Source organism: Balaenoptera borealis, assembly GCF_965194805.1.
Source record: "Balaenoptera borealis genome assembly, chromosome: 13".
In the NCBI taxonomy this organism is placed as follows: Eukaryota; Metazoa; Chordata; class Mammalia; order Artiodactyla; family Balaenopteridae; genus Balaenoptera; species Balaenoptera borealis.
Genome location: NC_138870.1, coordinates 70,491,491 through 70,516,414, shown reverse-complemented (window position 1 = coordinate 70,516,414; position 24,924 = coordinate 70,491,491). Strand labels below are relative to the sequence as shown.

At 35.7% G+C, this 24,924-nt stretch overlaps 1 protein-coding gene and 1 long non-coding RNA gene across 7 annotated transcripts in view; one reads left to right on the top strand and one right to left on the bottom strand.

The window, feature by feature from the left end:
- The window catches only part of TMTC2 (transmembrane O-mannosyltransferase targeting cadherins 2), an 889,086-nt gene that overhangs the window by 199,514 nt on the left and 664,648 nt on the right, over positions 1-24,924 (bottom strand). For 2 of the 6 annotated variants that reach the window (XM_082350738.1, XM_082350741.1), the window contains one exon: positions 190-23,696. The exons of 3 other annotated variants lie outside the window; for them this stretch is intronic. In XM_082350738.1, coding sequence (XP_082206864.1) covers positions 23,526-23,696 — 171 coding nt within the window. In that variant the 3' untranslated portion in view covers positions 190-23,525. Of the gene's footprint in view, positions 1-189; positions 23,697-24,924 lie in introns of those variants that run through there. One more of the 6 variants, XM_082350739.1, reaches the window with a different exon arrangement.
- Positions 1-24,924, top strand: part of LOC309609383 — a 742,735-nt gene that overhangs the window by 492,381 nt on the left and 225,430 nt on the right. The gene's annotated exons all lie outside the window — the stretch shown is intronic.

Sequence of the window (24,924 nt, the reverse complement as noted above, 5' to 3'; positions counted from 1 at the left end):
TCCTCCACCATCTTGAAGGTCTCACTAAAACATTTTTTGATGGATTTATAACTTTTAATGATGCAATTCATTTGAACATTGTACAATGTGGGAAGGACGAATTAGGGCTTAATTTTTCTGCAGTATTGAATATACGTTAGTATTAATCCAAACTAGATTAAGATGCTAATTACCTTCCCCAAGGCAGAAGCAAAAAGAAGTACAATCCTGCAGCCTGTGGAACAAAAACCACATTCACAGAAAGATAGACAAAATGAAAAGGCAGAGGCAGATTAAGGAAAAGGAAAAGGCAGATGAAGGAACAAGATAAAACCCCAGAAAAACAACTAAATGAAGTGGAGATAGGCAATCTTCCAGAAAAAGAATTCAGAATAATGATAGTAAAGATGATACAGGACCTCGGAAAAAGAATGGAGGCAAAGATCGAGATGATGCAAGAAATGTTTGACAAAGACCTAGAAAAATTAAAGAACAAACAAATAGAAGAATAATACAACAACTGAAATGAAAACTACACTAGAAGGAATCAGTAGCAGAATAACTGAGGCAGAAGAATGGATAAGAGTGACGTGGAAGACAGAATGATGGAATTCACTGCAACGGAACAGAATAAACAAAACAGAATGAAAAGAAATGAAGACAGCCTAAGAGACTTCCGGGAGAACTTTAAACGCAATAAAATTGGCATTATAGGGGTCCCAGAAGGAGAAGAGAGAGAGAAAGGACCCGAGAAAATATTTGAAGAGATTATAGTCGAAAAAGTCCCTAACACGGGAAAGGAAATAGCCACCCAAGCCCAGGAAGGGCAGAGAGTCCCATACAGTATAAAGCCAAGGAGAAACACGCCGAGACACATAGTAATCAAATTGGCAAAAATTAAAGACAAAGAAAAATTATTGAAAGCAGCAAGGAAAAAATGACAAATAATGTACAAGGGAACTCCCATAAGGATAACAGCTGATTTCTCAGCAGAAACTCTACAAGCCAGAAGGGAGTGGCGTGATATACTTAAAGTGATGAAAGGGAAGAACCTACAACCAAGATTACTCTACCCAGCAAGGATCTCATTCAGATTCAGTGAGAAATCAAAAGCATTACAGACAAGCAAAAAGCTAAGAGAATTCAGCAGCACGAAACCAGCTCTACAACAAATACTAAAGGAACTTCTCTAAGTGGGAAACACAAGAGAAGAAAAGGACCTACAGAAACAAACCCAAAACAATTAAGAAAATGGTCATAGGAACATATATATCGATAATTACCTTAAACGTGAATGGATTAAATGCTCCAACCAAAAAACACAGACTTGCTGAATGGATACAAAAACAAGACCCATATATAAGCTGTCTACAAGAGACCCACTTCAGACCTAGGGACACACACAGACTGAAAGTGAGGGGATGGAAAAAGATATTCCATGCAAATGGAAATCAAAAGAAAGCTGGAGTAGCAATTTTCATATCAGACAAAATAGACTTTAGAACAAAGACTATTACAAGAGACAAAGAAGGACACTACATAATGATCAGGGATCAATTCAAGTAGAAGATATAACAATTATAAATATATATGCACCCAACATAGGAGCACCTCAATACATAAAGTAACTGCTAACAGCTATAAAAGAGGAAATCGACAGTAATACAAGAATAGTGGGGGATTTTAACACCTCACTTACACCAATGGACAGATCATCCAAAATGAAAATAAATAAGGAAACACAAGCTTTAAATGACAAAATAGACTAGATAGATTTCATTGATATTTATAGGACATTCCATCCAGAACAGCACATTACACTTTCTTCTCAAGTGTGCACAGAACATTCTCCAGGATAGATGACATCTTGGGTCACAAATCAGGCCTCAGTAAATTTAAGAAAACTGAAATCATATCAAGCATCTTTTCTGACCACAATGCTATGAGATTAGAAATGAATTACAGGGGGAAAAAAACGTAAAAAACACAAACACATGGAGGCCAAACAATACGTTACTAAATAACCAAGAGATCACTGAAGAAAGCAAACAGGAAATCAAAAAATACCTAGGGACAAATGACAATGAAACATGATGATCCAAAACCTATGGGATGCAGCAAAAGCAGTTATAAGAGGGAAGTTTATAGCTACACGAGCCTACCTAAAAAAACAAGAAAAATCTCAAATAAACAATCTAACCTTACAACTAAAGGAGCTAGAGAAGGAACAAACAAAACCCAAAGCTGGCAGAAGGAAAGAAATCATAAAGATCAGAGCAGGAATAAATGAAACAGAAACAAAGAAAACAATAGCAAAGATCAATAAAACTAAAAGCTGGTTCTTTGAGAAGATAAACAATATTGATAAACCATTAGCCAGACTCATCAAGAAAAAGAGGGAGAGGAGTCAAATCAATAAAATTAGAAATGAAAAAGGAGAAGTTACAAGACACACCGCAGAAATACAAAGCATCCTAAGAGACTACTACCAGCAACTCTATGCCAATAAAATGGACAACCTGGAAGAAATGGACACATTCATAGAAAGGTATAACCTATCAAGAATGAACCAGGAACAAATAGAAAATATGAACAGACCAATCACAAGTAATGAAATTGAAACTGTGATTAAAAATCTTCCAAGAAATAAAAGTCCAGGACCAGATGGCTTCACAGGTGAATTCTATCAAACATTTAGAGAAGACATAACATCCACCCTCCTCAAACTTTTCCAAAAAATTGCGGAGAAAGGAACAGTCCCAAACTCGTTCTATGAGGCCTCCATCACCCTGATACCAAAACCAGACAAAGATACTACCAAAAAAGAAGAATTATAGACCAGTATCACTCATGAATATAGATGCAAAAATCCTCAATAAAATACTAGCAAACAGAATCCAACAACACATTAAAAGGATCATACAGCATGATCAAGTGGGATTTATCCCTGGAATGCAAGGATTCTTCAATATACGCAAATCAATCAATGTGATACACCATATTAACAAATTGAAGAATAAAAACCATATGATCATCTCAATAGATGCAGAAAAAGCTTTTGACAAAATTCAACACCCATTTATGATAAAAACTCTTCAGAAATTAGGCATAGAGGGAACCTACCTCAACATAATAAAGGCCATATATGACAAACCCACAGCAAACATCATTCTCAATGGTGAAAAATTGAAAGCATTTCCTCTAAGATCAGGAACAAGACAAGGATGTCCACTCTCACCACTATTACTCAACATAGTTTTGGAAGTACTAGCCACGGCAATCAAGAAGAAAAAGAAATAAAAGGAATACAAATTGGAAAAGAAGAAGTAAAACTGTCACTGTTTGCAGATGACATGATACTATATAGACAGAATCCTAAAAAATGCCACCAGAAAACTACTAGAGCTAATCAATGAATTTGGTAAAGTTGCAAGATACAAAATCAATGCACAGAAATCTCTTGCATTCCTACACACTAATGATGAAAAATCTGAAAGAGAATTTAAGGAAACACTCCCATTTACCACTGCAACAAAAAGAATAAAATACCTAGGAAGAAACCTACCTAGGGAGACAAAAGACCTGTATGCAGAAAACTATAAGACACTGATGAAAGAAATTAAAGATGATACCAACAGATGGAGAGATATACCACGTTCTTGGATTGGAAGAATCAATATTGTGAAAATGACTCTACTACCCAAAGCAATCTACAGATTCAATGCAACCCCTATCAAATTACCAATGGCATTTTTCACAGAACTAGAACAAAAAATCTTAAAATTTGTATGGAGACACAAAAGACCCCAAATAGCCAAAGCAGTCTTGAGGGAAAAAAAAAACGGAGCTGGAGGAATCAGACTCCCTGACTTCAGACTATACGACAAAGCTACAGTAATCAAGACAATATGGTACTGGAACAAAAACAGAAACACAGATCAATGGAACAAGATAGGAAGCCCAGAGATAAACTCATGCACCTATGGTCAACTAATCTATGACAAAGGAGGCAAGGATATACAATGGAGAAAAGACAGTCTCTTCAGTAAGTGGTGCTGGGAAAACTGGACAGCTACATGTAAAAGAATGAAATTAGAAAACTCCCTAACACCATACACAAAAATAAACTCAAAATGGATTAGAGACCTAAATGTAAGAGTGGACACTATAAAACTCTTAGAGGAAAACATAGGAAGAACACACTTTGACATAAATCACAGCAAGATCTTTTTTGATCCACCTCCTAGAATAATGGAAATAAAAACAAAAATAAACAAATGGGACCTAATGAAACTTAAAAGCTTTTGCACAGCAAAGGAAACCATAAACAAGACAAAAAGACAACCCTCAGAATGGGAGAAAATATTTGCATATGAAGCAACTGACAAAGGATTAATCTGCAAAATTTACAAACAGCCCATTCAGCTCAATATCAAAAAAACAAACAACCCAATCCAAAAAACGGCAGAAGACCTAAACAGACATTTCTCCAAAGAAGATATACAGCTTGCCAACAAACCCATGAAAGGATGCTCAACATCACTAATCATTAGAGAAACCGAAATCAAAACTATAATGATATATCACCTCACAGCAGTCAGAATGGCCATCATCAAAAAATCTATAAACAATAAATACTGGAGACAGTGTGGAGAAAAGGGAACCCTCTTGCACGGTTGGTGGGAATGTAAATTGATACAGCCACTATGGAGAACAGTATGGAGGTTCCTTAAAAAAACTAAAAATAGAATTACCATATGATCCAGCAGTCCCACTACTGGGCATATACCCAGAGAAAACCGTAATTCAAAAAGACACATGCACCCCAATGTTCATTGCAGCACTATTTACAATAGCCCGGTCATGGTAGCAACCTAAATGCCCATCAACAGATGAATGGATAAAGAAGATGTGGTACATATATACAACGGAATATTACTCAGCCATAAAAAGGAACGAAATTGAGTCATTTGTTGAGACTTGGATGGATCTAAAGACTGTCATACAGAGTGAAGTAAGTCAGAAAGAGAAAAACAAATATCGTATATTAACGCATATATGTGGAACCTAGAAAAATGGTACAGATGAACCGGGTTGCAGGGCAGAAATTGAGACACAGATGTAGAGAACAAACGTATGGACACCAAGGGGGGAAAGCCGCGGGGGGTGGGTTTGTGATGAATTGGGAGATTGGGATTGACATGTACACACTGATGTGTATAAAACTGATGACTATAAGAACCTGGTGTTTAAAAAAAAATTAAATAAAATTCAAAAATTCAAAAAAAATAATAAAAAGACCATATTGAATATTCTCCAGGAGAGATCATACGCTGGGTCAGAAAACAAGCCTTAATAAATTTAAAAGAATTGACCTCACACTATTTATGTTCTGCAACCACAATGCAATTAAATTATAAATCAACAACAGAAGAAAATCTGTACTAGATACCACACTAAGCATTGAATATAACAACATGATGAATGCAACTTACCCTTGATAAACCTACAAATGAGGGAGGAAACAGACATTGTATCTCTTATGTTTAATAAAACTTAAATACATTTTAATCAAAATCTTGCCTCTGCTAGATTTAGTACATTTTAAAATATTTACTCTATAATCTAGTTGGCAAAACCAGTTCACATAGTAAAATCAGTCAATCTTACTTTATGTCAGGAAAAAATTATGCTAACTTTATTTTTCAATTCAAGTTTAATGAATTTTACAAAATACACCAAAATAATTAGATGTAGTCAGATAGATAAAATATAGTAGTAAAAGGCATTATGTTAAAGTAGTGTTACAGATCTAATAGTTAAATTTTTACAATTTAGAAAACTAATATATCAATATCTTGTTTCTTATTATTTTATAATAAACCAATGCAATGAGTAGCTACTATTAAAAATTATTTATGAGGTGAGGAATTCCTTTGGGGAATGTATTTGTTTGCACATGCATAAATTCCTCAAAACTGGAGTTGAGCTTTTATGAATGATTAAATAAGAAACAAGAACAAAAATTAACTATCAATTTCATTCTACATGATGACTCTACTTTCCTAGTTTCATTATTTTATTGTAGTAAGAACACTTAACATGAGATTTACTCTCTTAAAATTGTTGTGTACAATGCATTATTTTTGACTATACATACTGTGTACACAGATCTCTAGAGTTTATCTTACTTAACTGAAACTTTATGTCCCTTGACAAGTAACTCCTCATTTCCCCCTTCACCCAGCCCCTGGCAACCACCATTTCACTCTGGTGCTATAAATTTGACTATTTTACATTCCTCATATAAATAGAATTATGAAGTATTTGTCTTTCTGTGACTTGTTTATATCACTTAGCATAATGTTCACAAATGTTGTACCATATGTCAGAATTCCTTCTTTAAGGCAAAATGATATTCCATTATATGCACATACCACACTTTCCTTATCTATTAATCTGTTCATGGACATCTAGGTTGTTTCCACCTCTTGGCTGTTGTGAATAGTGCTGCAATGAACATGGGAGTACTGATATCTTTTTGGGATTCTGATTTCAATTCTCTTGGATAAATACCCAGAGGGGGATTTCTGGTTCTATGCGACAGTTCTATTTTTAACTTTTTGAGGAAACTCCACACTATTTTCTATAGCAACTGCACCATTTTGAATTACCACCAACAATGTGCATGGGTTCCAGTTTTCCACATCCTGGTCATCACTTTTTCCTTTTCTAATAGCCAACCTGATAGGGATGAATGGATATCTCACGGTGGTATGAATTTGCATTTCCTTGATGACTACTGACATTGAGCATTTTTTATGTACCTTTTGGCCATTTGTATATATTCTCTGGAGAAATGTATGGTCAGATCCATAAGCCATTATTTAATCTGGTTTTTAAATTTTTCCCTATTGAGTTGTCAAATTTCCTTGTATGTTTTGGGTATTAACCCCTTATATATGGTTTGCAAATATTTTCTCCCACTCCCTAAGTTGTCTTTTCACTCTGCTGTTTCCTTTGCTGTGAAGAAGTATTTTAGTTTGATATGGTCCTGCTTGCTTACTTGTGTTTTTGTTGCTGTGCTTTTGGTTTCATAACCATGAAATCATTCCCAAGACCAAAATCTGTAAGCTTGTCCCCTGTTTTCTTCTAGAAGTTGTACAGTTTCAGGTCTTGCATTTAAGTCTTTAATCCATTCTGAGTTGTGTATAGTGTAAGAGCCCAATTTCATTCCTCTACATATGACTTTTCAGTTTTTTTCAACCAGTTATTGAAGAGACTATCCTTTCCCCATTGTGTTTTCTTGGCACTCTTGTTGAAGATCAGTTGACCTTATATGTTTGTGTTTATTTTGCGGCTCTCTATTCTGTTCCTTTGGTCTATATGTCTCTTTTTATTCCAGTCTTGTACTCTTTTGATTACTATAGTTTTGTAATATAGTTTAAAGTCAGGCAGCATGATGCCTCCAGCTCTGTTCTTTTTTAAGACTGATTTGTCTATTTGTGAACTTTTATGATTCTATATAAATTAAAGAATTATTTATCTGTAAAAAAAATGCCATTGGAATTTTGATATATCACTTTGGCTAGTGCACATTTTAACAATATTGTTTTCCAATTCATGAGCACAGGTTGTCTTTCCATTTGTTTGTGTTTAATTTCTTTCATCAATGTTTTATAGTTTTTGATATAAATGTCTTTCACCTCCTTGGTTAAGTTTATTCCTAAGCATTTTAGTCTTTTCTATGCTAGTGAAAATAAAATTATTTTCTTAATTTCTTTTCAGGTAGTTTGTTGTTAGTGTATAGAAATGCAACTGATTTTTGTATTTTGATTTTGTGTCCTGCAACTTTACTCAATTTGTTATTAGTTCTAAGAGTTTGTTTCTTTATGGAGTTTTTAGTGGTTTCTATATATAAAAGCATGTTATCTGCAAACAGGGACAATTTTACTTCTTCCTTTCCAATTGGGATGTCTTTTCCTTTTCTTGTCTAACTGCTCCAGCTATGACTTCTGGTCCTATGTTGAATAGAAGAGGTGAGAGTAGGCATTCTTATCTTGTTGCTGATTTTAGAAAATAAGCATACAGCTTTTCACCACTGAGTATGATGTTAGCAGGGGGATTTTCATATATGGCCTATATTATGTTGAGGTAGTTTCCTTGTAATCCTAGTTTGAGAGTTTTTATTGTGAAAAGTGTTGAGTTTTGTCAAATGCTTTTTCTGCATCTACTGAAATGTGTTTTAATTCCTTATTCTGTTAGGATGGTACATCATATTAATTGATCTTAATATGTTGAACCAATTTTGCATCCCAGGGATAAATTCCACTAGGCTATGGTGTGTGATCAACTTTTACATCTATGTTCCTCGGGGATACTGACCTGTAATTTTATTTTCTTGTGGCATCTTTGTCTGACTTTGGTATTAGGGTAATGCTGGCCTCATAAAATGAGTTTGGAACAATTCCTTCCTCTTCAGTTTTTTGGAAGAGTTTGAAGAGGGTTGGCATCAATTATTCTTTAAATGTTTGATAGAATTCATCAGTGAAACAAACAGCCTAGGCTTTTCTTTGTTGGTCAGCTTTGATAACTGATTTATTCTCTATATCAGCTATAGGTCTATTCATACTTTCTACTTCTTCATCACTTAATCTTTGCAAATTGTATATTTCTAGGATTTTATCCATTTCTTCTAGGAAATCTAATTTGTTAATATATAATTGTTCATAGTAGTCACTCATGATCTTTTCTATTTCCGTAGTATTAGTTGTAATGTCTCCTCTTTCATTTCTGATTTTAAGTGTTCTTTTTTCCTTAATTTAGCTAATGGTTTGTCAATTTTGTTTCATTTTGAAAAGGTAACTTTTAGTTTTCCTGATTTTTTCCTATTATTTTTCTATTTTGTTTATTTTTGCCCTAATCTTTGTTATTGCCTTCCTTCTGATAAATTTGGATTCAGTTTGTTCTTTTTCTAGTTCCTTGGCATATAAAGTTAGGTTGTCTGAGGTTTTTTTTTTTTTAAGTAGGCACATATTACAAACTTCTTAGTACTACTTTTGCTGTATCTTTTATGATTTTTATGTTGTATTTTCATTTTTGTTTGCCTCAGGGTATTTTCTAATTTCCTTTTTGATGTCTTCTTTGGCCCAACGGTTGTTCAAGAGTGTGTTGTTAAATTTTCACACATTTGTGAATTTTCCAGTTTCCTTTTGTTATTGATATCTAGTTTCACTCCACTGTGGCCAGAAAAGACACTTGGTATGATTTCAATCTTCTTAAAATCTTAACTTTGTTAAGATTTGTTTTGTGAGCTAATATTTAATTTATCCTGGAGAAAGTTGCGTAAGTGTTTAAGAATGTGTATTCTTCTGCTGTTGGGTGAAATGGTCTGTATATGTCTATTAGGTCCAACTTGTCTATATTATCATTTAAGTATGTTGTTTCCCTATTGATCTGTCTAGATATTCTAGTTTTCTGTTTTTAACCAAAGAAAAAAGCATAATGTGCTGAATATTGTGTCTACTAGCTAAAAAATTTTGGGTAAAAGATATTTGTCAAAAAAAAAGCATAAAATATTGGGCTTCCCTTGTGGTGCAGGGAATCCACCTGCCAGTGCAGAGGACATGGGTTCGATCCCTGGTTCAGGAAGATCCCACATGCTGCGGAGCAACTAAGTCAGTGCGCCACAACTACTGAGACTGTGCTCTAGAGCCCGCGAGCCACAACTACTGAAGCCCATGTGCCTAGAGCCCATGCTGCACAACAAGAGAAGCCACTGCAATGAGAAGCCCATGCACCGCAATGAAGAGTAGCCCCCGCTTGCCACAACTAAAGAAAGCCTGCACACAGCAGTGAAGACCCAATGCAGCCAAAAATAAATAAATAAATAAATTTATGGGGGAAAAAAAGCATAAAGTATTAAGCATTTTGTAGAAGGAAATAACGTGAAGTTTGACTGTGATTGGGACATATTACACATGATTTGATAACGATCCGTTTTTGCTACCTTTTAAAAATATACATATTAAGTCTTGAAAAAAAAAATACAAGTTTTATCTTTGGATTTTATCCAGCATACCTAGATCATTTTTGTAACCCCAGAAAATACTTTAGTGATTTTTTTTAAAACTAACCTATTCTGCTTCAACTTTTGTGGCTGTTTTTATTTCTAACTAATTATACAACCCAGAGATTAGGGTCTAGAATAGTTAAGAATTGCTTATGTTTAGATACTTGAAAATGCCACTTTTAGCAGTTAGTAATTTTTGCTCCCAAGGACTCTTCCACCCAGGAAGAAAAAAAAAAGTATTTTTTAAAATGGTGGAAATGGGGATGGAGGTAAGGATAAGGAGGCAAATTATTAAAAAGAGAGTTGCCCTTATATTCAAGACCATATACGACCATATATCTGAATAGAGAATATCTCAAAAGACCAAAATATCCAATTTGTAAAAATCATGCTTCATTCTGAAAAAGATAAATACACAAGGAAAGGAAAAATGGGGAAGCACTCAGACTTTAGGCTACCTTAATTAACCATTAAAGGATACCTCTCATTTGTTTGTATCCCAGAGGTTTTTATATACAGGAGCAATGCTCCATAGCAAGATTGGGGAGCAATAAAAGGGATGGTCAGAGGTTTGAGGATTATCTTACATCTGTAAAGGAAGAGCGCCATTGTGAGTCCAGGAATATCTCAGGCAGAACGATATTAGGAAAGAGAACATAAAGTTGATGTAGAAATTGCCTATGGAATTCTCAGTTTGATGACCACTGATTTAAAACATAAATTTTGGGAATGGGAGAAAGCTGATAAAAAGAGGGAATAGAAGAGAAGCAGGAAGGAAAGAAGCAATGGCTTAACTTGGCAATAGGTCAGAGTCCAGCAGAAAGCTGCAAAGGGAGAAATTCATGATCCAGGAGTGACCAAGAACTTTTAACATCATGGTGGTTGGTTCCCAGGGATTCTTACCTCCTGGTATTCATATCTTTGTGTAACATCATTTTTTGAGTGAATACTGGACCTAGGGAGTTGCTGCTAACAAATAATACTTCAAAAGCGATTGGATGTCAATTCCAAGATTAGATACAAAAAGACTTTGACTTCAGTCCCTGTCTCTCCCTCTCACACATGTACACCTCACTGTGGGGGGAAACAAACTGCCATGTTGTTAGTAACTCCACACAGAGGTTTTCATGGCAAACAACTGAGGTTTCCCACCAACAAACAGCCAGACCTGAGGCCTGCCAACAGCCATGTGCATGAGCTTGGAGGCTCCCCTACTGAAATATCTATAGCCCCAGCCTGTCCCTTACATTGCAAGTATGTGAGAAACTTGGAGTCAAAGGCATATAGCTAAGCTGTGCATAGATTCTTGACCCCTAAAACTGTGAGACAATAAATGTTGTTTGAAGCTGCTAGGTTTTGAGGTAATTTGGTATACAGTGATGGATAACTAATACAGACATGATTATCTAATATGCTATATTTAAGTACTTACTTCAACTATCAAGTAAGAAACAAAAGACTAGAATTCTTAAGAATCAATATCAGAAATCTTATGATTTTTAACAAAAATACACAGATGTACACATACGTATGCAAAATAAAGTGAATTCTGAGAGCTAAAGTCTCTGATAAGGCTTTCTAATTCTCATCTATAAGGTTTTCTAATTCTCAGTTAAAGTCACCTTTCTTCATCTTCAGTTCATTCCCTTCTACATGTCCACTTTCATTTCCTGCAATGCAGACACAGTGCATACGTAGGCACACACACTGGAGAAGCATGCTATATCACTAGCTAGATTTACTGTTGCTGTTGGATATAGGTTAAGTGCTTTATGAAGCACCTGAGATGATTCACATCATAATTCAAATTTAGAAAAAATTTGCCATTTTTTGTTGTTTTCTACAACCATCCTGACCCATGAAAACTAATCTAAATAATTCCTGCCACAATTCCACCTATTATTTAACCTATGAAATGAAATTACATACCTGTCATCAAAGAATTCAGAGGAAAAAAATGACTACATTTAATAAAGCTGATAAGAACGTCCCTTTATAGTATATTTGACTTCTGATTTCTTAGTTTTGATGAAATAATGTTTCCTATCCACAGCAGGAGCTCTCTTTTCATAATGTTCCAGCAAAATGTCAGCACCTCCCATGGAGATGGTTGTCAACTTTACATCCTGAGCAGAGATACTGAAAACGATTGGGTTATTTATTTTAAGGCTTCAAAATACTGTGAGGTAACATTCATTCCACATGTCATACCTTACGAATGGTTTTATTTATTCATATAAACTTCTTTATAACACTGTCCTCAGATTCCTTACTCTAAATCTCATTGCTTTATACCTTTTCTTTTTGACCTTTGAGTAATTCATATGGAACCCATCACACACTCATTCCACACCACATTTCATACAATAAATAAGATTGTTTTAATCCTAAAATATATTTTAAGATATATGTTTATTATGAAAGAATTTCTTCTCTTGTGGAAGTGTGTACTATGCACAAACTAAGCCACATTACTCACACTTAGTCTGTTCATCCATTTGGAATATGCTTATGTAGAAGAATTTTTCCATCAAATAAGAAAGAGCCACAGATTTTATTCCGAACGAAGGAATGCATTATACATTTAAGTAAATCTGACTCTGTTTAAACAGTCTCAATGCTTTTTAAAATTAAACTTGGCTGATTGTTTGTTTTCCAGGGTGATCATTAAAGGACAAAGCAAAATGTCAGCGCAAAGTGTTATTGGCAAGCTTTGCTAGTTTGCTTCTCTCTGTAAATGAGCATCCAATGGAACTTCTGTGCTTCTGACAGTGTTCCAAGCCATCTTGCTCAATCTAACATCCATTTATCTATTAAAGTCTTATTAACATCAATTCATCCTCTTCTCTTCATGTCCATTGCAGCTACCTTACTTCAGACTCTAATCATTTTTTTCCTTTCTCTTAAATGTAAATGTTTTATATTTTGAAATAATTTCAAACATATAGAAAAGTAGCCAGAATTCCCATATTACCTTCAACCATAATATCCAATTGTTAACATTTTACCACATTTGCCCCATTGTGCCCCCCTCTATATACATATATACATATATGTATATACACATAGACAATATGTATATATACAGGTACATAGATACACACAAATATGTCTAAGTCCTTTCCAGAACCTTTTGAGAGTAAGCTGCAGATGTAATACCACATTATCCTTAAATACTTCAAACACTCCAGTGTGTATTTCTTTAAAACTAGAACACACATCTATATGAACTACCATATAACCCTCCTAATCAGTTATTCAACATTGATAACACTGCCACCTTTTCAGACCCCATTCCAAATTTGCTTACTGTACCACTGGGGTAGACCAAAGATGACCGCAATGACTTTGCTATTTCTCCCATCAAGATGTGTTGTCTAATTCCTCTACCCTTGAATCAGTTGACATTAATGATTGCTCATCAGTACTGTGTGTGGTGTCCTGAGCTGCCATATAAAGAAGTCTGATTTCCTGAGACCACTATGCTGGAGCTGCCACAGGTAAGCTGTCCCTCTGAAATCCCCAGCTGAGCCCAGTCTTCCAACCATCCCTGCCAAGTCTTTAGAAGTATGATTGAGGCTGTACTGGGCCCTCCATTTCTGCCCACCTGCCAACGTTCAATACCACATTGCACAGAAGAATTGTTCAGGTAAGCCTGGCCAAATTCCTGACCTAAAAAAAATCATGAGATATAATACAATGGTTTTTGCTTTATATCACTAAGTTACGGGGAACACTTTCCCCCAGAAATAGATAAAACACCTCACAATGTCCCTTTTCTTGCTAGTCTAAGATCCTAGAAATATGCTTATACTTAGATATTGTGTATTATAGACTCCTTCAATCTGGAACAATTCCTGAGTCCTTCTCAGTCTTTCATATTCTTACAGTTTTGAAGAGAACAGGTCTTATAGCCTGTAGGATGGTTTTTAGCCTGGGCCCATCTACAGAGTCTTCATGACCAGACTCAGACCATGCACTGGGAGGGAAACCACAGAAATGATGCTGTGCTCTTTGTGGTACATCACATCAAGAAGCACACAATGTCAACCTGTCCCAAATGGTATCAATGCAGATGACCTGGTCTTAGTGGTGTCTAACATCTTTCTCCACCTTAAATTCACAATTTTCCTGATTGTAATGGATTAGTATTAGTATTGTAATGGATTAGGTGTTCCAAGATTACATTAATACCCTGTTCCTCAAATTCTACCTACCAGCCTTAGCATCCATGGACAATTTCCAACTGAATCAATCTCATCTGATGGCTGTCAAATGGTGATTCTCTATTTCCAACACTTACTTGAACTCTGAGGAATAGCTTTCCATTGCTCTGCCATTTACCTACTTGCTTGCTTAATTAATATATATTAGCATACATTAATAGGTTTTGTTTTATTAAAATAATTAATGACTATCATTGTTTTGATACTCAAGTCCCCTTCTATTCATCTATTGAGAGTGCCTTCAAACTGTTTATTTTATCATTTTGAGACATTTTATTTTTGAGGACTTACTTTTTTTGAATAACATGTTTAAGGCACATCTTGGACCTTCTCTGCCCCAACCTGTCATTAGCCATTTCTCCTTTAAGGGAGGATGATACTTAGAAAGCAAATTCTGGCCACTTGGGACACTCATTGCTCCTGAGACATCATTGTTTCTGAGCCCTCTCAGAACGAGGAAACATTTGTATTGCATCTATATAATTACAACTATATAATATCACATATGTAATACATGTGCATACTAGGAGTTTACCTGATGCCCCATACTATCATCTAACAACCAAGAGTTCTTCCAAGTCTTCCCCATATGCATGATTGTATTATATCTCCTCCAGGATTGAGAAACTTGACTCAGTATATTTATTCATTTGCTCAATTTACTTATTTGTCTGATGTATCCCATCTTCCAACACATAAACCATCTCCTCCCATTGCTACCCCTGCAGCAGCCCCACATGGTCCCATGTCCTCTTTTTCCAGGCCTGCCATCTCATGCATCCATGGAGCTCCTCAACTCTGGACTGATTCTTCATCTAGCTCCACAGTCCTCCCCCCTTGCTCCATGTCTTTGGCTGCGGTACTGACTGTGCCAGGAAGGAAGTAGAAGACAGTAAAAAAGGGGAAACGGGAAGTGAGGAGATGCCCTTGTTCCCTCTTGTGACACTGAATACATTCTTAACAGTTCTCCTTTTCCTGATTCATCCCCTATCTCATCTCTTTCTTATCCTACAAACTGCAGACAGAGTATTCTTAGAAAGAGTACGATGTGTAGTGATGAAAATAGGAAGTTGAAAATAAACATTCCGATTATGTCTTCTTACTCTTTCACTTACTTATTGTTACTATGGACCTTTGACTTATCGGAGCCTCGGTTTCAAATAGGGAAATAATGCTTATTTAGAAGACGCACTGTAAAGTTTCAGATTGAATGTGCAGAATGCCAAGAACATAATTGTAGCTGTTCTGGCAGTTATAATTATCGTGAAAAATTCTAACATGATTCTGAAACTCCTGCTCAAAACACCTTAATGTAAAATACAATAAAAAATTTAAAACCTTTCAATATATCTCATCACCTACAGTATAAAATCTAAACTCTTCTGTGTTATTTTAAGAGATTTTCCATGAGCTGGCCTCAGCTCACATCTCCAGCCTCACATCCCAACTCTCCCCAATGTCACACCTCAGCCAACTTAACAGCCTTGCATTTCCTTGACTTTAGTATGTTGTTCTCTTTCTATGCTTTGCACATACTATTGCCCCAACTGAAACTGTTCTGTTCCTAAATATCCAACTATGTTAAACCTTTACTTACACTTCAAGATTCAGAGTTAAGTTCATGTCCTCTGGAAACCTCCCTTAACCATCTCCAAAGCAAATAGAGTTAACTCTTCCATTCATTGGGCCGTGACTGTGATTCTTAGGTGCCTTAATTATGTATAACACTTGTCACAACATATGGCAACTAATTATCCACATACACACACACACACACACACACACACACTTGCCTCACTAGATTGTGAGCTCATTGAAGACAAAAAGTACATCTTGTTCATTTTGATATCCCCAAGATATTCTCTGGCCAATAGTTCAGTCCCACCAATAATAAATCTTCAATAAATATTTGCTTAAAAAAAAATCCTTATAATGGTTATAATAATCAATAATTATTGATCACATATTAACTACTAATTACTCAGTACTGTGCTAAAGCACTATCAATTTTTCATACAAAAGAAACAACATAAAACCCTGTTATGATCATTCTAGAAGATCTCTATCCTATAAATAAGAAAAATGAGGCTCAGAAGAGTCACTAATTTGTATAAGTTTGCAGCATCTTGTAGAACTGACATCAGAGCCGAAGCTATTGATATATCTATAATGCAGAAAATATGTAATATATACATGAATACCAAGGTAAATATAAAGAAAACTCTCATTTTAAAATAGGCCTTTATTATACACCTCATTTTTACTTGGACACAATAAATCATTAAAAATAGTAAAAGTAAATGTTGAGGGTGTAGCTAAGCTACTCTATAATACTGCTTCCTTGGCTCCATTGTAAGTGACCAAGTAGCCTACAGAGGATTTGAATGGACACTAGCCCCTCCCTGGAGCACATGTCCTAGAAAACAGCCTGCAGAGTCACAAGTAAATGAAAGTTCATAATAAGAATCCTCTAATGGCCCTTGTGATAAACAGTTTCCCTGCCTCCCAAAGCCTTCCCTTGGTGTGCTCCTTAGATAGGACACTCAAGAAGCATATCAAGCCCCTACTCCTTTTGGTTTGAATTGATTAATCTGGACTTAGCCCAAAGCACTCCAGCTATGGACTTTACTAAAGGCATGTGACCCCGGTCCTGCCATCTCTCTGCCTGCATCCTGCCTTGACCTCTCCATGCGGCCCCTTAAGGCATGCCATGTACCTTCTCCAGGAAGTAATAAACTTCTCTATCTCAATTCCCTTGTGATCTTCTGTTAAACCAAGGCTCACCATCCAAGACCCCAGGGCTCTACTTTAAACATGATAATTTAATAAGGTCACAAAGGTAGACCACATGCAAAGGGAATGTGCTAAACATTTTATATGCAAGAACTCATTTAATGAGTCATAGATGAGAGACCTGATGTTCAGAGAATTTGAATGCCACCCAGCCAGTAAATGGCAGGGCTCAAGATTCTCTGTTCTATCTAATTCAAAGTTTATTTTGCTGAACCACTTTGCAATCCTATAACTTTCAAAATATAAAATACAGCCATCCTTTGTATCCCAGAAGACAAAACATAACATAGATTTGAGTGCAAAAAAATTAGACAGGAAATAAATTTTAAAAAGAGGAATTATTGACAGGCTAAGGCAGGGTTTGGCAGACCTTTTCTGAAAAAGGCCAGTTAGTAAATATTTTAGGCTTTGTGAGCCATAATGTCCCTGTCACAACTCTTTAATTCTATGGTTATAGCAAAAAGCAACCAAAGGCAATACATAAATGAATTAGTGTGGCTGTGTTTCAATAAAATTTTATTTATAAAAGTAGGTAGTGGACCATAGTTTGTGGCCCCCTGGACTAAGGAACTGGATATTTTTAATCATAAAAAATATTGAAAGCTATTGAGACTCACATTGTACTTCAATGCCTATACTCCAAAAGAGCAGTAGGAAGTAGTATAGGAATGACATGATAAAAAACAAGGTTTACTTGCAAGTAAACCTCAAGGCAAATGTGAAAACCATTGGCTTTCCTGAAAATGCCAAAAAGGAAAACTGCCATTGGGTAGTTAATGTGTAAGATATTGTATAAAGATATAAGCTTGATGGAAAGAGTTTCTCAGAAACATGTGGTCACTAGTTTATAATCATTTAGAAGTCAGAAGCAAATATTTTGTTTCTAGGTATATATATCCATGTAGAATTATTTTACTGTGAAACAATCTTTTAGATTGACATTTGTGAAAACTAAGACATTTGTGAAAACTATTCTCATAAATATCATTATAAGTGAGAAAAATTTATCTCAAATGTTAGTGGATATTAAAATCACTTGAAATGTTCATTGAACATGTCGACTCCAGAGCCCCAACCCCAGAGATACTGATTCAGCAAGTCTTGGGTAGAGGACCCCAAGTTATTCTCATGAGGATGATCCAGACCACACACGAGAAATTCTTAACTAAAGCAACAATTCCATGTATGGCATGTATTATACTAAACAGCCAGGAGCTTCTGGGAAGCAGAAAGTAGATTCTGCTGGCCACTAGGGATAGTAAACAACCAGGAATAAGACTTGAAAATAACACTGGTTACCTTCTAAGATGGGATGTGGTTCTCGAGAGAGATATTTCTAAAAAGTTTTGTGTTTAGGAATTGGAGATTAAGAAGCTGCTCCCATCCAGATTGATAGTAAACCGGGACCTGATCATTTAGCAACCATATCTATTGGCCTTCTGGGTTCCCCAATGTGTTTATTTCCTACTGCTTCTGTAAAAAATTACAACAAACTTACTGGCTTAAAATCCAAAACGCTTTATAATCTTGCAGATCTAGAGGTTCAAAGTCTGATATGGGTTTCACTGGGCTAGAACTAAGGTCTTGATGGGGCTGCATTCCTTCTGGAGGCATTAAAGACAATCAATTTCCTTGCCTATTTTAGCTGCCGGAGGTCATCTACACTTCTGTGACCCCTTCAGCAATCTTCAGATCCAGCATCACAGCATCTTCACATCTCTGACTCTGATTTTCTCTTCTGAATTCTAAATGGATCTTGTAATTACATTAGGCCTAGACAAATATTCAGGATAATCTACTTTCAAAATCAACTGGTGAGCGAGCTTTACTTCGCCTGTAATTTAATTCCCTATTGCCATGTAGCAACATATTCACAGGTTCTTGGGATTAAGACCCAGACACCATGGAGAGGAGGAAGTACCCATCATTCTTTCTACCATACCCAGAGAGAAGCTTTCTCTCCAACCACAAGAAAATAGAGAGTAGGAAAAAGAAAAGAGATTCTATGAGAACGTGAGAGTAGGCTCCTAAAAATGTTAAGGGTATTGAAGGTGCCCTGTAAAGCAGCACCTATACATTTAGAGTGTGAGTTGCAGCCCGGTACAATTCAGCAGTGGAAAACCCAGAAGGAAGGAAGCAACACACCACATGAAGCTGCAAAGGGAAATTATATGGTCACAGAGCATGAAATGAAAGACCTATTGTCTGAGAAAGAGAAATAAAAGGGTGTTATAGACTGAAGGTTTGTATCTCCCCAGTAGTCATGTATTGAAGCCCTAACCCTGTGTGGCTGTATTTAGAGATGGTACCTCTAAGGAAATAATTAAGGTTAAATGAGGTCATAAAGGTGGGGCCCTGATCCAATAGGATTAGTGTCCTTTTGAGAGGAGACAGCAGAGATCTTTCTCTCCATCCCCATGCAAACACACCAAGGAAGGGCCATGTGAGGACACAGAAGAAAGCAGGCCCTCTGCAAGTCAGGAAGAGATCCTTCACCAGAAACCAAAGGTGCCAGAACTTTATCTTGGACTTCTAGCCTCTGAAACTGTGAGCAAATAAGTATCTGGGGTTTTTTTTCACATCACCCAGTCTGTGATATTTTATGACAGCTTGAGTAGACTAATACAGAGGGAAAAGGAACAAAGATAGAGGTAAAGAACTATGAGTCCAAGCAAGAATACAGATTCATGTGGCTATCTTATAGATCTCAAAGTTTGGAAAATACATTCCCACAATTAAGCTACTAAGCCAAACCTTATGCCAGGTCAATAGTCAATTTATTCTTTTTAAAATACATGTTTAGAAATATCCCTTGGGAAACATTTTCTATAATAATATTAAGATTAATACCTTCTCATTCTTGTAATAAAACTCATTTTAAGAAAAAACCAAGTATTTTGGAATATTTATTGTGTTTATCCTTACAGGTTACTAATGTATAAAATATATAAACGTGGATAAATCAATATATTTAGATGCATTCACTTTACAGTTCATTGAAATGCATTTATTCAATAAGATCAAAAATTACTTCAATTTTCAAATTAAAAATTGAAGCCTCACTGAAAAATAAAAAATTCCATTTGTCTTCACAGGTCACTCTTTTTATATTCATGAGTCAATTATTTTCTTTGCTTGAATAAATTTGTTTTCAAAACTAAGTGTTTAATATGCATAACACCTTTCACAATATACGAGGTCAAAGAATCATAGAGCTTTAGAATCTGAAAATAACAAGATATTGTATTTTCCAAATCATTCTACTTATTACTAAAGAAATAAGCATTCATAAAACAGACAAAAATAGTCTTATAACCCTTATAACCCTCTGGTTTTCCCCTTCCTTATAATTTTGTTTCAGGCTGGAAAGTATACAACCATGTCAAAAGCACACCAGGATAGCTTGGGTAGGGAATTATTTAGAAAGGGTTTATGGGAAATAGGCTAACTGGAACCTTATTTGAACTTGAACAAATACCACCTTGCAGGTATCAATGAATTTAGTAAGCTGAGCCTGAACATGTCAGAACTACATAAAATATGCTGCATAAAAGTTAAGTCCATGAACACTGGCCATTTGTTGGTATTCCTTTTACACAGTGTCTAGCGACTTTTACCAAGAAGTTACAGCCATAGTGAATGGGATATGCTGTGTTCAAGGGAAACACTGATTAAAAAAGTAACATTGACTTCTAATAGTCTACTTAGATATTCAAACACATCTGAAACAATGAAATCATAAAACCTTTACATATTTCTATTTATATGTAAGGAAATGCATTATTATAGAATATCTTACTGCTGAGATATTCTCTGTTTATGGCTGACTTTAAGAAGAGATTCCAAAATGCTAGGTTGTGAGATAAATTTAGCAGTACTTTTCTTATCATTATCTTATTCCTTTTTGGGACTAAGAGCTTTGATTAAGAGTGACACATATTCCTTCAGAATGTTCAAGATTTGGACAGAGTAAGATTCAGAACAGTAATTGAGACTGATCATACATATTACTGCCAAAATTGCAGCCTTTTCACATACAACACTAAACACGGGAGAGGGGAAGAGGGGAGGAAGGGAAAGCTAACAATTGATTTTCTTACTCCCCTTGACAAACAAAAGGAAATCCCTAAATGCAGTTGTTCACCTATTCCTGAAAGTGTTACATTCATAGTGATTGAACTTTGTGGCCTCGTAGTTAGGTTTGACCACCAAGAAAAACTACACTAACCCTTTCTGAAATTTGCTTCTTTCTTTACCACCTAATTTGACAAGTCAAGTCAGTCTAACTAGTTAAACCATCTGTCAATATGGATGCCCCCCAATCTACACTATTAGAGCACTGCCCAACTTGTCTCTCATTCACTTCTCCTCTTGATTCTCATTACATTTTAATGAGGTAAAAGTAGAAAAATAATCATCCCACTTAATACAACCAGCTCATTCTTACCATTCAAAAGAAAAAGGCAATAGAGAAATTTTATAGTGAAAACACTAAGGAATAATAGGAATCAACCCTAAGTTGAAAAAAAAGATGCAAAATTGAGACAGAGAAAAGCAGTTTTTATTAAGATCTTAATTTAAACTCAAGAGTAAATTTTAACTAAATATAAATTAGGGTTTTTTTTTTTTTAGTGTTCTAATGATATATGAATATTTAAGAATGTAAATAATAAAAATGAGTCATAACCATTAAAATAATATAGTTAGTGTCGTGGTCCAAATGCAGGTTGGAAATGAATTTCCAGACACAAGACAGAATATAAAGAAGATAGAATTTATTAGAGGGAAGGGTCGTTGCCAGAAAAGCGGGCCGACTTCCTAGTAGTCTGGGAGAGTAGAGCCCGAACATGTGCTATTGATCAGTTTTTATAGGCAGAAAACAAAAGAATGGTCCTAGGTGAAATTTTCGTTTACTGACTGGTCAAGGCACATATACCTTCCTTCTATAGGGTGGGAGTGGGACAGGGCGTATGCCTTTCCTTATTTGGGACAGGTCCTGTTGCCCAGGTGGGCATCTCCCAGGTGGGCTCAGGAATTTCTTAACCATCGCAACATGGTGGGGAGGGCTATTAAGAGTCCAGTAGAGGGTGTAAGGCTGAAACTTTTTCAGGCAGGGTCGTCCTTTGTCCTTGAAGCACCATTGTCCTTGGAGTACCACAGTTAGCAGTTCCCCAACCAGAAGTGATGAGATAAAATAAGAAAGAGAAATCATAGGCGCATATCAAGTAAAACTGTTTCTTGTATAACAGGAAATTTCAAAGGAAATGTACATAACTTGTAACTCCTGTAATATTAGCCTGAGAAAGTCATGAGGAAGGTTGTGTAAGACATCATGCCTGCTTCACTTATCACCAGCTTGATATCTAGATGTCAGGGTGGTCACACCACATCAACACTAACCCAATCTCCTGAGACAATAAAAAGAATATTAACATAAGCTATTCTCTTAGTCTTCTTCCATTTCGAACTTACTACAGCACCAACTGAGAACTTTGCATACAAAAGCCCAAAATTTTGGCTCTCATTTTCTATTTCAATAGGATGCCACCTCACTGTTGCTTTGTTTACTTAGAATATTTTTTAAAATCACTACCAAACATTATTTATAAAGACACATCAACTACAATAGCAGTCACAGAAGCTCTAACTTGTAAAGGACACAAAGTTTCACTCTACTGGATACAGAGAATATAAAGAAACATTTAAGATGCTAAGTCCTGAAGGACTGCATGAGAAGAACATGGCACAGCTGTGGAGGAAGACGTTTTTGGAGTTTGGGGAAGCTCAGGAAAAACTCCACAGGGGCTACAGGGTAGAGGATTGTGCAGTAGTTTAAAGAAAGATTAGAAGCTGGGTAAATTAAAGAATGAAATTCAAGAGTGAACCTCATGCAGCATGAAGGTGGTGTACAATGATTTAGAAATGTGCCCGGAAGAGAACAAAACCCAGCCTCTCCAGAGAAGAGAATAGAAAGAGAGAATTAGGTAAAAGGCAAAGTAGAGGGAGACAGATTTCACGTTCAGTATTTAGACGTTTGTTTTTAACCCACATTTCCAAACCTTAGTTCCAATATGAACAAGGAAATAATCTAAATTCCTTGGGTGGAGGAAACAATCTGAACAACAACTACAACAAGACCTAAGAGATAGGTAAAAGAATGGGTTCACTCTGGAAAATTTTATCACCTTCCTAGCTCATAGGTCAATAGCTGGGGAATGTTTCTAAGCATTGGGAGCAATTGCAGGATTTTAAGCATAATGACAATTTAAATGAGGTATTCAAATTCTTAAACATTCATATATGTTATTTCATTTAATCACTCAGGAAAGAGTGGTATAGGCAAAGCAGTGTTGTGGAAAATTCATCTGGGTAAAACTTACAAAATCTATTAGAAGAATTAGGAGATACACTAGGAGTCTATCACTTAGAACAAAATAATAACAAAAAAAAAAAAATTAAGAAGACTGTGGAGGAAGAGACCTGGTACACTTCAGAGAAATAAAGAATTTTAAAGCTACCTTTGGAACCGGAGCACAAGTCAGCCAAATTGAGAATCGTAGTGGACTTAACATCGACTTTTTGAGGACAGGATTAGTATACACCTCCTGCTTAGCTTTCCATTGGTCCTGAAGATGAAAATACAAAGAAATTCCAAACCATTAGGTTCAGAAACAGGTACCTTGAGGTTTGAAGAAGAGGAGAAAGCAAATGCTACAAGCCAAACAAGGTATATAAACCAACGGTTTGCAAAGCTACTCTATCAGCATCACCTGAGAACTGATAGATCTTCAAGTCACTGGGCTCTCCCCCTCATCTACTAAATCACTTATTCCTGCTGTAGAGCCCCTGAGTCTGTAGTTTAACAAGCTGTCCCGGTGATTCTGATGTATGCTCAAGTTTAAGAGCCACTGGTATAGCTAGTGTTATACAAGCAAGGGAAATCATTGATTTCAGTTCAAGATCTGAGAGAGTAGCTTCTTAAGAGACCCAGTCAAAAATTCTAATTGGATCATTCCAGAGGGTAAATAGATACTTCAGTTTGCCCATGCCCAAACAATGCAATCTTCTTAGAAATGACCCTCCTGAAAAGGCATAGGAAGAGAAATTTAATACAAAATTCAGTGTCAACAGTATTTTATAACACCAAATCAATTTGATTTTTTATTTCCCTCTCTTTGGAATTACCCACTGCCAGCTCCACCTCCTAAACACACAATCTGCTATATTAAAAGAAAGAACATTTATGCCCAGGGAAAGGAAGGTATTTGATAAAGTTTTGTTCTATCATAACATGTAGCAATACTTTACTGCAGATTCATACTGAACTGAAGAATATACTCTATAATATTTCATTTAATAATATCTTTTATTAGAACCAAAAAACCCCAAAGATAGCAAAATGAAAGAAATCATAAAGATCAGATCAGAAATAAATGAAAAAGAAATGAAGGAAACAATAGCAAAGATCAATAAAACTAAAAGCTGGTTCTTTGAGAAGATAAACAAAATTGATAAACCATTAGTGAGACTCATCAAGAAAAAAAGGGAGAAGACTCAAATCAATAAAATTTGAAATGAAAAATAAGTAACAAGCAACACTGCAGAAATACAAAGGATCATGAGAGATTACTCCAAGCAACTATATGCCAAAAAAATGGACAACCTGGAAGAAATGAACAAATTCTTAGAAAACCACAACCTTCTTAGACTGAACCAGGAAGAAACAGAAAATATAAACAGACCAATCACAAGCACTGAAGTTGAAACTGTGATTAAAAATCTTCCAACAAACTAAAGCCCAGGACCAGATGGCTTCACAGGCGATGAAGCAACTGACAAAGGATTAATCTCCAA